Source organism: Salvelinus fontinalis, chromosome 32 (genome assembly GCF_029448725.1).
Source record: "Salvelinus fontinalis isolate EN_2023a chromosome 32, ASM2944872v1, whole genome shotgun sequence".
Lineage (NCBI taxonomy): Eukaryota > Metazoa > Chordata > Actinopteri > Salmoniformes > Salmonidae > Salvelinus > Salvelinus fontinalis.
The window spans coordinates 7441972-7456190 of record NC_074696.1 but is presented as its reverse complement, the minus strand read 5'-3'; the positions used below and the strand labels follow the sequence as shown (position 1 = coordinate 7456190).

Sequence of the window (14219 nt, the reverse complement as noted above, 5' to 3'; positions counted from 1 at the left end):
AAATGTTCATAAATGACAAGCATGGTCAAATAATAATCAGGAATAAATCTCAGTTGGCTTTTCATAGCCGATCATTAAGAGTTGAAAACAGCAGGTCTGGGACAGGTAGGGGTTCCATAACCGCAGGCAGAAGAGTTGAAACTGGAATAGCAGCAAGGCCAGGCGGACTGGGGGCAGCAAGGAGTCACCACGGCCGGTAGTCCCGACGTATGGTCCTAGGGCTCAGGTCCTCCGAGAGAAAGAGAGAAGGAGAAAATTAGAGAGAGCCAAGATTTTCAAAATGTTCATAAATGACAAGCATGGTCAAATAATAATCAGGAATAAATCTCAGTTGGCTTTTCATAGCCGATCATTAAGAGTTGAAAACAGCAGGTCTGGGATCAATGGAAACAGAATGCACCTGAGCTCCATTTTCGAATCTCATAGCAAAGGATCTTTTTAAAAATGTGTTTTAATATTACTTTTTAATTTAACCAGGCAAGTCAGTTAAGAACAAATTCTTGTTTACAATGACGGCCTAGGAACAGTGGGTTAACTGCCTTGTTCAGGGGGCAGCACGACAGATTTATTTGACCTTGTCAGCTCGGGGATTCGATACAGCAACCTTTCGGGTTACTGGCCCAACGCTCTAACCACTAAGCTACCTGTCACCCCAGGTAGCCGAGTGTTTTTTTTAAATTTATTTTTGCAAAACAATTATAAACTCTTTCGCTTTGTCAATATGGGGTATGGTGTGTAGATTAATGTTTTATTTAAGCCATTTTAGAATAAGGCTGTAACGTAACAAAGGGGAACAAGTCAAGGGGTCTGAATACATTGCGAAGGCGCTGTATCTGCTATTTTTTGGGGGGGGGGGGGGGCTGCAGCTCGAGTTGGTTGTTACACTGTCCATCTATCATGAGTGAGTCATTCATTAATTCATCATATTTAGTAGATTTTAGTTAAAAAAAAAAATGGTGTATCTATTTCTGCCTCACGTTTGCATCATGGGAAATGTCCCTGCTTTACCCCTCTGGAACTCTGTGTGTAGTTTTGTCCATCTGCTCTTTGACCCCCTCTCTACGGAATTAGGACTGACAGTGCTTTTTCCCCGAGGGGGGGGGTCTCTGTGTAGTTGAGCCTTTAAACCATTTTTATTCAAGGTCACTGACCCTGGTGGAATAGCCCCCCCCCCCCCCCCCAGGTGACCATGCAAGGCTTCCTTTTGTCCTCCTCTCAGCATCACAGCTCTCCCTGTCCTGTCCCCAACTTTCCAGCATCAGTGCCATTTACAAATGGCATTATTATCCAGTTCTATCTGATGACCAGGCCCACTGTCACAGATGGAGACTTTTTCAATCGTGGGCTTCAGGAATGTAAACCATGACATGACTACTTCACATTTCTGTGACTTTTCATTCTAAAAAAATAAATAGGAGATTTGAACCAAAATCTGAGTCATTCACTTGTATGAAGTTCTTAGTGTCCTTACTGGGTCCTCATCTATATTCCTGCACCAGTCCACACTGATGACTCCACCCTCCCTCGTACACTCAGGCCTCTACACCGAGAGGTCCTCATTCCCTAACGGGCAGGCAGGTCTGATTCCAGTCAAACGCCCTCTGTGACCGAGGTACAGTGTTAGTTTGTCAGTGCCTCTGGTAGGTCATGTAGGATTCTGGAACCCTTCAGAGGATGTTCCAGAACACCAGGTGTCTCTCCGTACCACCTAGGCTGAGTCCCAACTCGAACCCCATGTTCTACATAGTGCATATTGACCAGAGGGATGGATTGGGTGCCATTTGGGAGACGGTCCAAGTAGGGAACATGAAGATCCTTGAGAGCTGGATGGATGGCTGGGTGACTGAATGCTTTCCAAATGCTGACTAGTCCACTTGCATCAGTGGGGGAGGTGGGCAGATGGACACGAGTACCACATCCTCCTATAGTATAAATGCAGTTAAGTACACACATTTTGAGCAAAATAGTGTTTTGTTTTTTTTAGACACAACTGCACACTTGCAAAGGGTTAGGCAACCCTGATCCTGTAAGTTCTGTACGAGACGTTTTGAACCCACCGAGGAACCCGAGTCATGTAGACGGAAGATGCCGTGGAATTCAGTGACTCTGGTCGGGGCAGGATGCAGCTTGATAATCTGTTTCCTTCATTTCTCTGGCGTTCTTATTCTAACGTATTCTGAGGGGAAAGGAGGTAGAACGGAGGAAGATTCAAGTTCAGTCCGAAGGGTTAGGCCCTAGCTAGGTGTTGAGAGGATCGGTCTCATACTTTGACTGAGAGGAGAGGAGGGGGGGGGTAATGTTTTGAGGGTAGATGAGTGACTAATGTAGTCAATCGAGGGTTTGGTTCAGAACAGAAGTCAATCTTGAGGAGCCGTGCTTCAGTGGGGCTGAGAGGAAGAGGGAAAGAGGAAGAGGGAAAGAGTAGGAGGAGGGGAGTAGAGCGCTCTACGCTTCAGTGTTTGTGAGAGGGGGGGAGGGTAGGGGAGCTCTGATTGGCTGAAACTGGTGGTGTGTTGTGGGCTGGACCAATAAGAGGCGTCTGTGTAGCATTTTTAAAGCGTAGCTGAGGAATCTGAAGGTGTTACTGTAGTTCAAGAGACATGGAAAAGAGCCGAAGGCTTGAGCACAGAGTTCCAGTCTAAGCTGCGACTGAACGACTAGGCCCAGCGACGCTTCCCAGAGCGCGTCTAGTATTTACTGTAGGAGTAGCCCATACATTTTAGTTCAGATTTAATACACGATTTCCTAACACCTAATAGCTTTTAATAACAAGGCCTCGACTACTGTGTCAAAGAGCACGCCATCTATTTTACTGTTTTTTTTTAGTTTTTGTGCATCTCAGGTTTCACAACTCTTCAACATTACTTCAACATCTTGGTTATCAGGTTACTTCAACATCTTGACGGTTAACATTACCAGGAATTCCAGTCTGGTTTTCTGAGGTCACCCATTTTAAGCTTTTATAAGCCATATTTCCACTTATCCTGCCAGCTATGTTTAATAGAAAGGATTTTGCAATTTAATCGATCCAATAATCTTTATTATATATGTGTGTGTGTGTGTGTGTGTGTGTGTGTGTACACTAATAGTTACTGAGAATAGGTATGAAGAATTTCTTGTAGACCAGACGTTGGATGTCTTCACCCACATGGCAGTTGTATGTAAACATCAACATCCTGTGCTTCATTCAAAATGAGTTGAACCTTTTCCCTTTTTATTATGATTAGCATGTCGCTACAAGTGTTTGATGCCACGGTCTTCTTATTGTCTCTGCCTTTTAGTCCTTTATATCACAGTGTCGAGGGCATATGAACTAACAGGTTATAGAGCAAACGACACAATAATCACAACACGGTTGGCTTTTTTTATTTTCCTGGCTTGGCTTCCCCCGGTGATATTACCCACGCACCACTGCTGCTTTGATGTGGCGCAGAGATTGGCTGAACCAGGCTCCCGACAGGGCATTATGCACATTACTGGTGGGTTGGGTCACACCACTCCCTGAATGTAACCAAGCATCTGCTCTGCTATCATAATTACAGGTCATAAAAGTCCATGTGTTTTCATATCGTCACTATCTCTGCTTCGTTCACAAACGAGTTTAACTGCTTCCCGTTTTTTTATTTATTACGATTTAGCATGTCGCTACAAAGTGTTTGCTAAGCAAACTCCTAATAGTTACTAGACTTTAAATAAGTATAACTGACACCCCCCCCTCCCGCCCCCCCCACTCCCTCAGTCACTGGGGGGCTATTTTAGCAGAGGGAGGAAGTCATTTGACTCCTGGGTGCTTCTGGTTTATAGGCTCAGTTCTACTGTGAAATGGGTAGGATATGGTAGTCTGGTTTATAGGCTCAGTTCTACTGTGAGATGGGTAGGATATGCTTCTGGTTTATAGGCTCAGTTCTACTGTGAGATGGGTAGGATATGCTTCTGGTTTATAGGCTCAGTTCTACTGTGAGATGGGTGGGCTATGGTAGTCAGGTTTATAGGCTCAGTTCTACTGTGAGATGGGTAGGATATGCTTCTGGTTTATAGGCTCAGTTCTACTGTGAGATGGGTGGGCTATGGTAGTCAGGTTTATAGGCTCAGTTCTACTGTGAGATGGGTGGGCTATGGTAGTCAGGTTTGCAGTTGGCACAGCATCCAGACTTTTATTATTTTTTTATTTTTATATAAATCTCCACCTCCCAGATTGTCGCTCTAATTTGGAAGACACATGGGGTATGGCTGGGCACTCAGGCTGATTTTGAACATTTAAAAAAAAAATGTTTTAGCTGCTTTTGAGAGTCTCCTGCCATGTCACAGGTTTATCCAGAGTTTGGAGCTAAAGTTATCATAAAAGAACACAGTTGTATAAAAGTGAAGTCTGTTAACAGCAGTTCAGAACTGGCAGATGGTCTCATGACTCAACTGACTCTTAATTATATTTTTTTTATGATCTAAATTTCACAATCTTCAGAAAATCCAATTTCATACACTGGAAATTAATACATTAACTTTTGTCTTTAATTTGCATAATAAAGATGTAGTGTTATTTTAGTCCGTTGACGAAACACTTTCTAGGCAGATATTAAACAGGACTTTGGCTACAGCGAACGCTGGTCCAAACCACAGACAGTTCGGGGACTTTTTGTTTTGGAACGTGGCAGAGCCGAGTGATTATTTATTTTTATTTTTTTGACGCAGTGGCGTGTTTCCGTGGATGCCAAGGAAAAAAGAAAATAACACAATAATTGATCTTTCTATGTTACATAAATGTCAATTTGCTAAGAGGCTGAATGTATGTCACCGGCGATAGCATCGGAGTGAACGAAACGGCGCCCCTCTGTCTCAGTATGTGTAGCGCATATATCTGATGCTGTCTGGACAAAGAGTGACATTGTTGCCACTCATGACATTGAATGCAAGGGAAGCCAGTGAGCATTTGGCCTCCTGTGATAAAAAAATAAAAAATGAATAGCCAATCAGTGTTGAGTTAAACTGAATGAGCTCTGCTGTGAATGGTCCTGGCCCACCAAACAAAGTGTCAAGGGAAGCCAACTTGGCTTTGGCTTCACACCAATCACATCAGAAGCCAAATGTCATTGACAACTTGAATTGTTGCATCTCACTGTGTTGTCCTCTGGTGGCTGGCTAGCTAGCTAAATTCGACTTTTCCTGAATTGGCCATGCATGGAGAAGGGGATTTGGACTTGTGGTTTTACTTAATTATCTGTACTGGCCAATGGTTATAACAGCGATTCTGATCTAACTAACTTGTTGTGCCCCTGGCTTGAGAGGATGGAAGTTCAATATGTAGTAGGATAATGTTAACTAGCTAACGTTGTCCATGAATTTGAGTTAGGTTAGCGAGCATGCATTTTAGCCAGGTAGCCTAAGACAACTAAAAGGGCGTATGACTATTTAGGCAGCATTAAAGAGGATAGCATTGGCGTTTCTCAACAAGTAGGGTGAGTTAACATGTTGTTTTTACACACACACACACACACACAAATCAGTACAATCGTCAGCCACATCCTATTTAGTTTACGTTGATTTGACTAAAATAGTTTTTGGTTTCTTTTTAGTTGTCGTTGTATTAGACTAAGCAAAGATGATTTTGAGATGTTGGACTAGTGGAGACGGAGCGACTTGTGGTACCGCTCCATGGTTCTAAATGTAGGCGTTAAATAGTCTAAACAAAATGTGGGAAACATTAACATGCTTGGTCATATAACTGTTAGTTACAATATATTTTGTAGACTTCACCAGACAGAGATTGCTCTCTGGTTTTGTAATGAAACAAAGGTGTGGTTGAATTTATTCTGCCACGGTCTTCTTATTGTCTCTGCCTTTTTAGTCCTATATATCACAGTGTCGAGGGATATGAACTAACAGGTTACAGAGCAAACAACGTAATTATCACACAACACATTCTTTCCTGGGTTGGTTTCCCCTGAGATTTTTTACCCTCTGTTGCTTTGATGTGGCACAGAGAGCGGGGAGAAAGGCTAAACCAGGCTCCCGGCGAGGCATTGTGTAAAGTACATTCCTGGTGGGTTGGTCACGCCACTTCCTAAATGTAAACCACCATCTGCTCTTGTGTCCCGGAGATCACACCACCCTGACACATTCCCTCTCGTGTATCATTTTCACAACAATCCCCCTGTCACAAATCACATCACATCACACGCATGAGTTGGTGGGGTGTGCTCTGTACTCTTTATGGGTGGTTGCATCTGTTGTCTAAAGTACCTTCCTCTTGAGTATTTTCTCCATTCCCAGGTACTACTCTGAAATACTGACTCTGTACTGACTCTGAAATACTGACTCTGCTACCCCCTGTATATAGCCTCCACATTGACTCTGTACCGGTACCCCCTGTATATAGCCTCCACATTGACTCTGTACCGTAACACCCTGTATATAGCCTCCACATTGACTCTGTACCGTAATACCCTGTATATAGCCTCCACATTGACTCTGTACCGTAACACCCTGTATATAGCCTCCACATTGACTCTGTACCGTAATACCCTGTATATAGCCTCCACATTGACTCTGTACCGTAACACCCTGTATATAGCCTCCACATTGACTCTGTACCGGTACACCCTGTATATAGCCTCCACATTGACTCTGTACCGGTACCCCCTGTATATAGCCTCCACATTGACTCTGTACCGTAACACCCTGTATATAGCCTCCACATTGACTCTGTACCGTAACACCCTGTATATAGCCTCCACATTGACTCAGTACCGGTACCCCTGTATATAGCCTCCACATTGACTCTGTACCGGTACCCCCTGTATATAGCCTCCACATTGACTCTGTACCGGTACCCCCTGTATATAGCCTCCACATTGACTCTGTACCGTAACACCCTGTATATAGCCTCCACATTGACTCTGTACCGTAACACCCTGTATATAGCCTCCACATTGACTCTGTACTGGTACCCCCTGTATATAGTCTCCACATTGACTCTGTACCGGTACCCCCTGTATATAGCCTCCACATTGACTCTGTACCGTAACACCCTGTATATAGCCTCCACATTGACTCTGTACCGTAACACCCTGTATATAGGCTCCCTGGTTATTTTACTGCTGCTTTTTAATTATTTGTTTTATTGTTTTACTTAACCAACAGTGCAGTTAAGAAAAATAAAAGTTCAGGGCTTGTAAGTAAGCATTTCACTAAGGTCTACTACACCTGCTGTAGTTGGCGCATGTGACAAATAAAATTTGATTTTGATTTGGTGACCACTAGGTCCCATTAGGAAATGCAGCTTGCACCTGCCCAGTGCTTTTAGGAGACAACTCTACTGTGGATGTGAAAGTACATCCCAAAATAAGTTTTAATGTCACATGCACACACTTGTAAGCCCTAACCCCCAAACAATGCAGTAAACAATGTAATACTTAAAATAACACGGTAGGAAAGAAAACACAAAGTTTTCACCTGAGCAGTTTCTTTGATTTTTTTATTAGTGCTGATTTAAGCGAAGGAGACAACAAGACGAGGAAACATGTTTGGACTTTTGATACACCCACTTAGGGCATCTCCAACAGGCTGAACCTGAAGTAGCCAAACAAATCTACTTCTGAAGGAATGTGTTGTGGTTTATTTTAATCCGGCGTGCCTCAACTGTCATGACTGGACTGTTGTCATCAACACTGGGCGAGATCAGGTTGTACATGATGGCGTATTGTGTTCCCATATGACATTTCCTGTCTGTGTGCGATTTTGAGATCTAGTGGCTTCCACCATATCCTCTTTAGCCAATCAATGACCGGATATGATGCAGCCCGTTTATTGCTCGGGGAAACAACTCCATTTTCCCCTTCATGCTGATCCACATGGACAGAAATTAATATGTATGAAGGATAGCAACATACCACCTCTTACTTTCCATGGCCACACCCCCTCTACATTCTCCCTCACTTCCCGTCTCATGTCCACACCCACTCAGATACTCCCCTACACAAACCCCCTCTTCTCTCGTGCTATAGACAGATCGTCACAGACACTCCCCCCCCCTCCCCCCCCCCCCCCCCCCCCCGTGCCACACAGTTATGGACTTCCTGTGGCCTGATCGACACTCCCCTGGTACATACACACCACGCCCCCCTCTCGTTTTGTTGGAGAGTGTCGGTCAGGCCACAGGAAGTCCATAACTGGGACAGGAAGTTACACACAGACATTCCTCCGTTCTCCCTGAGTGACGCATTTACGCAGGGATGACATCACCATGGTCTGGAGTGCCAAGGGAAAGTGTGACACGGGGGGGGGGAGTGTCTGTGACGATCTGTCTATAGCACGAGAGAAGAGGGGGTTTGTGTAGGGGAGTATCTGAGTGGGTGTGGACATGAGACGGAAAGTGAGGGAGAATGTAGAGGGGGTGTGGCCATGGAAAGTAAGAGGAGTTATGTTGCTATCCTTCATCTGTCTGACACTTCTCACACAGCCCTTTCATAACACATGACGGTTACAGTGATGTCATTCCTCTTACTGACAGTGGTGAAGAAACAGAGTTGAGTGACAGCTGATCGTTTTCCAAGGACCTGTAGGACTGTCTTCCTCGTTTTTAAAAATGTATTTTAATTTAAACTTTTTATTTTAACGAGGCAAGTCAGTTAAGAACAAATTCTTATTTTACAATGACGGTCTAGGAACAGTGGGTTAACTGCCTTGTTCAGGGGGCAGAACGACAGATTTTTACCTTGTCAGCTCAGGGATTCGATCCAGCAACCTTCACCATCTAACCAGTAGGCTACCTGCCGCCCCCTTGTGTACTAGTGAGGAACAACAGACAGAATTAGGTGCAGTTCAGTAGTCTGACATGGCTTCCTCTCGTCTGTCCTTGTCTCCTATATCAGTGGAGGTGAAGTGTCTCTAGACTATTGAAATGGACCCGTCCTTAAAGCTGGGCCTATATCAGATCAGTGCTAGTGAAGGAGACGCGGTGGCGTACTTCTAGACTATTGAAATGGACCCGTCCTTAAAGCTAGGCCTATATCAGATCAGTGCTAGTGAAGGAGACGCGGTGGCGTACTTCTAGACTGTTGAAACGGACCCGTTCTCATCAAGGTGCTTTTTGCTTCCAGAAAAATTGAGGCGTCCAACACTTAGTTTCAGACTTCTTGAATGCTGATATTTTTTTTTGTTGTTGCTCTGTAATCCTCGCTTGGCTTTAGCGAGTACTTCGAGAGACCTAAGTGTAAAATGTAATGGTTAATTTACTAACCCAGAATGCTGTTAACGCACTGTGAGGACTACAGCTAATTCATCATTAGGAAATGACTGTCCTCTTCACACACTGGCTACTGCTCTGTGACGATGTGAGACGCAGACTGACTGACCTCTGACTCTCTCCATCCCTGTAGGATCCTGTTCTCCACTCCTTTAGCTGTGGTCAGCTACTTCCTCATCTGGTATGTTCCTGAGATTGAGAATGGGAAGATCATCTGGTACCTGGTCTTCTACTGCCTCTTCCAGACCCTCCAAACTGTGAGTACTGTAGTCTGCAACGCCGTTCTGGTAGAGTAGCGGTTGGGGAAGTTCACACACACACACACACACACACACACATCCACCAGAAGACCTAAAAGAGCTGCACCAGATGTATAGAACACAAACCCAGTACAATCAGTAAAAAAAAAAAACTAATTAGGATACATTTTAATGTCTCATAACATTCTCTCTCTCTCTGTCTCTCTCTCTGTCTCTCTCTCTGTCTCTCTCTCTGTCTCTCTCTCTGTCTCTCTCTCTGTCTCTCTCTCTGTCTCTCTCTCTGTCTCTCTCTCTGTCTCTCTCTCTGTCTCTCTCTCTGTCTCTCTCTCTGTCTCTCTCTCTGTCTCTCTCTCTGTCTCTCTCTCTGTCTCTCTCTCTGTCTCTCTCTCTGTCTCTCTCTCTGTCTCTCTCTCTGTCTCTCTCTCTGTCTCTCTCTCTGTCTCTCTCTCTGTCTCTCTCTCTGTCTCTCTCTCTGTCTCTCTCTCTGTCTCTCACTCTCTAGTGTTTCCATGTGCCCTACTCGGCTCTCACCATGTTCATCAGTGAAGACCAGAAGGAGAGGGACTCTGCCACTGCTTACAGTAAGTCCCCTTTATGCATGGACACACAACTCACTACTTAGTATACGTGACCAAATAGATTACTTCATTCTAGGTAGTAGTGATGGGCACCGATTATGGACAATCTGTATCCCATTATTTATCAATTGCATTTATTTAAAAAAAGAATGATATCATCATGTTCATAAATAATACTACAACGGTGTTGACAACTGTTGATTGGTTGTCCCGCTGGGTGTGACTTCTCTGGGACAGGAAGCCTCTAACCAGCCTAACCAGTGTCAATACGATGACAAACCCCATCTGCAGGCTATTCTGTATGTTGAGTCCGAGAGTTGTCCCTACAGGAACGTGTGTGGGTTAACAGCTAGGATAAACTGTTACGATATGCCTTGCTCATATCGACATCAAACAGTATCACATTGAATTATCGATAGTGGTAAGTTAGTCTATGCATTTTGGATATTAGGACACAAACAACTTAATCAATAATACACAGTATAAACATTCCGTTTTATAATACTATTTTATCTAAAGCTACTTAGCCATCCATGCAAAGGTTTTACATATGGGTGGTTCCGGGAATCAAACCCACCATCTTGGCGTTTTTACAAGCACCGACTACCAACTGAGCTACAGAGGATCACCCATAGGATCGTTGGTTGGTTTTTGTTTGGACAAAATGGAAAGATGATCATTGGTTGGTTTGTGTCATCTGTATGCTTCTTTCCTCTCGTCCAATCAGGAATGACGGTGGAGGTTCTGGGTACTGTGATTGGCACAGCCGTCCAGGGTCAGATTGTGGGCATGGCCAACCCCCCCTGTATCCTGGCCCCCGGCGACAATGTAACAACAGAGGGGCTGAACTCCTCCTTCCTGCTGCTGGGACAGGAAGTTAACACCACGGTCCTCTCTCCCGGCATCACCCTGGACCAGACGGTACGCCGGTAGACCGTATCCTAACCTCTCGTCTAAATATTTGTATCTTCATGAAGATGACTGAGCTCACAAATACAGATCATTTTAGACTTTACGATAAAGCTAGTGTATGTTGTGCTGTGTTAGTTATACCAGACGTACTGTAGTAGGTTACTATAGTCCCCTAACCTGTCTCTCTCTCCTGTTTTTAGTTACTATAGTCCACTAACCTGTCTCTCTCCTGTTTTTAGTTACTATAGTCCACTAACCTGTCTCTCTCTCCTGTTTTTAGTTACTATAGTCCACTAACCTGTCTCTCTCTCCTGTTTTTAGTTACTATAGTCCACTAACCTGTCTCTCTCTCCTGTTTTTAGTTACTATAGTCCACTAACCTGTCTCTCTCTCCTGTGTTTTAGTTACTATAGTCCCCTAACCTGTCTCTCTCTCCTGTTTTTAGTTACTATAGTCCACTAACCTGTCTCTCTCCTGTTTTTAGTTACTATAGTCCACTAACCTGTCTCTCTCTCCTGTTTTTAGTTACTATAGTCCACTAACCTGTCTCTCTCTCCTGTTTTTAGTTACTATAGTCCACTAACCTGTCTCTCTCTCCTGTTTTTAGTTACTATAGTCCACTAACCTGTCTCTCTCTCCTGTGTTTTAGTTACTATAGTCCACTAACCTGTCTCTCTCTCCTGTGTTTTAGTTACTATAGTCCACTAACCTGTCTCTCTCCTCTGTCACAGAAAACAGCTTACATGATAGCCTCTGGTGCCATCTGTTCCATCTACGTGCTTTGTGCTGTGGTGCTGTTCTTCGGAGTCAAGGAGAAGAAAGGTGAAGGCAGGATGACCATCTTATCTACCAATGCCTCAAATCAACACTTCCCTATTGCTATTTCAGTGCTCTTATGGGTTCACTTTAGGTCATTCATTTCAATGTACCTATTGGATAATGATGTGTGTGTGTGGGTGGGTGGGGGGATTCCCCAACGTCCTGCCAGTCTTCTCAACAAGCCCACTCCCTCGTGGACTTTTATTGAGATCTACAGTTGTGTTGTGATGCTGACGCAGTATGCTGTTTCTGTCTCGTATGACTATGGGCTGTGACCCTGGTGGCTTGATGCTCTAACAGATGACCTAATGAGGGTTTACTAGGAAACGTACTGGTCAAATGGGGCGGCAGGTGGCCTGGCGGTTAGAGTGCAGGGGCGGCAGGTGGCCTGGCGGTTAGAGTGCAGGGGCGGCAGGTGGCCTGGCGGTTAGAGTGCAGGGGCGGCAGGTGGCCTGGCGGTTAGAGTGTAGGGGCGGCAGGTGGCCTGGCGGTTAGAGTGTAGGGGCGGCAGGTGGCCTGGCGGTTAGAGTGTAGGGGCGGCAGGTGGCCTGGCGGTTAGAGTGTAGGGGCGGCAGGTGGCCTGGCGGTTAGAGTGTAGGGGCGGCAGGTGGCCTGGCGGTTAGAGTGTAGGGGCGGCAGGTGGCCTGGCGGTTAGAGTGTAGGGGCGGCAGGTGGCCTGGCGGTTAGAGTGTAGGGGCGGCAGGTGGCCTGGCGGTTAGAGTGCAGGGGCGGCAGGTGGCCTGGCGGTTAGAGTGCAGGGGCGGCAGGTGGCCTGGCGGTTAGAGTGCAGGGGCGGCAGGTGGCCTGGCGGTTAGAGTGCAGGGGCGGCAGGTGGCCTGGCGGTTAGAGTGCAGGGGCGGCAGGTGGCCTGGCGGTTAGAGTGCAGGGGCGGCAGGTGGCCTGGCGGTTAGAGTGCAGGGGCGGCAGGTGGCCTGGCGGTTAGAGTGCAGGGGCGGCAGGTGGCCTGGCGGTTAGAGTGCAGGGGCGGCAGGTGGCCTGGCGGTTAGAGTGCAGGGGCGGCAGGTGGCCTGGCGGTTAGAGTGCAGGGGCGGCAGGTGGCCTGGCGGTTAGAGTGCAGGGGCGGCAGGTGGCCTGGCGGTTAGAGTGCAGGGGCGGCAGGTGGCCTGGCGGTTAGAGTGCAGGGGCGGCAGGTGGCCTGGCGGTTAGAGTGCAGGGGCGGCAGGTGGCCTGGCGGTTAGAGTGCAGGGGCGGCAGGTGGCCTGGCGGTTAGAGTGCAGGGGCGGCAGGTGGCCTGGCGGTTAGAGTGCAGGGGCGGCAGGTGGCCTGGCGGTTAGAGTGCAGGGGCGGCAGGTGGCCTGGCGGTTAGAGTGCAGGGGCGGCAGGTGGCCTGGCGGTTAGAGTGCAGGGGCGGCAGGTGGCCTGGCGGTTAGAGTGCAGGGGCGGCAGGTGGCCTGGCGGTTAGAGTGCAGGGGCGGCAGGTGGCCTGGCGGTTAGAGTGCAGGGGCGGCAGGTGGCCTGGCGGTTAGAGTGCAGGGGCGGCAGGTGGCCTGGCGGTTAGAGTGCAGGGGCGGCAGGTGGCCTGGCGGTTAGAGTGCAGGGGCGGCAGGTGGCCTGGCGGTTAGAGTGCAGGGGCGGCAGGTGGCCTGGCGGTTAGAGTGCAGGGGCGGCAGGTGGCCTGGCGGTTAGAGTGCAGGGGCGGCAGGTGGCCTGGCGGTTAGAGTGCAGGGGCGGCAGGTGGCCTGGCGGTTAGAGTGCAGGGGCGGCAGGTGGCCTGGCGGTTAGAGTGCAGGGGCGGCAGGTGGCCTGGCGGTTAGAGTGCAGGGGCGGCAGGTGGCCTGGCGGTTAGAGTGCAGGGGCGGCAGGTGGCCTGGCGGTTAGAGTGCAGGGGCGGCAGGTGGCCTGGCGGTTAGAGTGCAGGGGCGGCAGGTGGCCTGGCGGTTAGAGTGCAGGGGCGGCAGGTGGCCTGGCGGTTAGAGTGCAGGGGCGGCAGGTGGCCTGGCGGTTAGAGTGCAGGGGCGGCAGGTGGCCTGGCGGTTAGAGTGCAGGGGCGGCAGGTGGCCTGGCGGTTAGAGTGCAGGGGCGGCAGGTGGCCTGGCGGTTAGAGTGCAGGGGCGGCAGGTGGCCTGGCGGTTAGAGTGCAGGGGCGGCAGGTGGCCTGGCGGTTAGAGTGCAGGGGCGGCAGGTGGCCTGGCGGTTAGAGTGCAGGGGCGGCAGGTGGCCTGGCGGTTAGAGTGCAGGGGCGGCAGGTGGCCTGGCGGTTAGAGTGCAGGGGCGGCAGGTGGCCTGGCGGTTAGAGTGTAGAGCTAGTAACCCGAAAGGTTGCTGGATCGAATCCCTGAGCTGACAAAGTAAAAATCTGTCGTTCTGCCCCTGAACAAGGCAGTTAACAGTGGGTTACACTGTTCCCCTGGACAAGGCAGTTAACCCACTGTTCCCCTGAACAAGGCA

At 47.9% G+C, this 14219-nt stretch overlaps 1 protein-coding gene across 1 annotated transcript in view; it reads left to right on the top strand.

Annotated features, from left to right (window-relative positions):
* LOC129830671 (sodium-dependent lysophosphatidylcholine symporter 1-B-like) overlaps positions 1 to 14219 on the top strand; it is a 45502-nt gene that overhangs the window by 15742 nt on the left and 15541 nt on the right. The window contains exons 4-7 of the mRNA XM_055893271.1: positions 9375 to 9498; positions 10004 to 10082; positions 10807 to 11000; positions 11723 to 11813. Of these exons, the coding sequence (XP_055749246.1) occupies positions 9375 to 9498; positions 10004 to 10082; positions 10807 to 11000; positions 11723 to 11813 (488 nt within the window). The remainder of the gene's footprint in view (positions 1 to 9374; positions 9499 to 10003; positions 10083 to 10806; positions 11001 to 11722; positions 11814 to 14219) is intronic.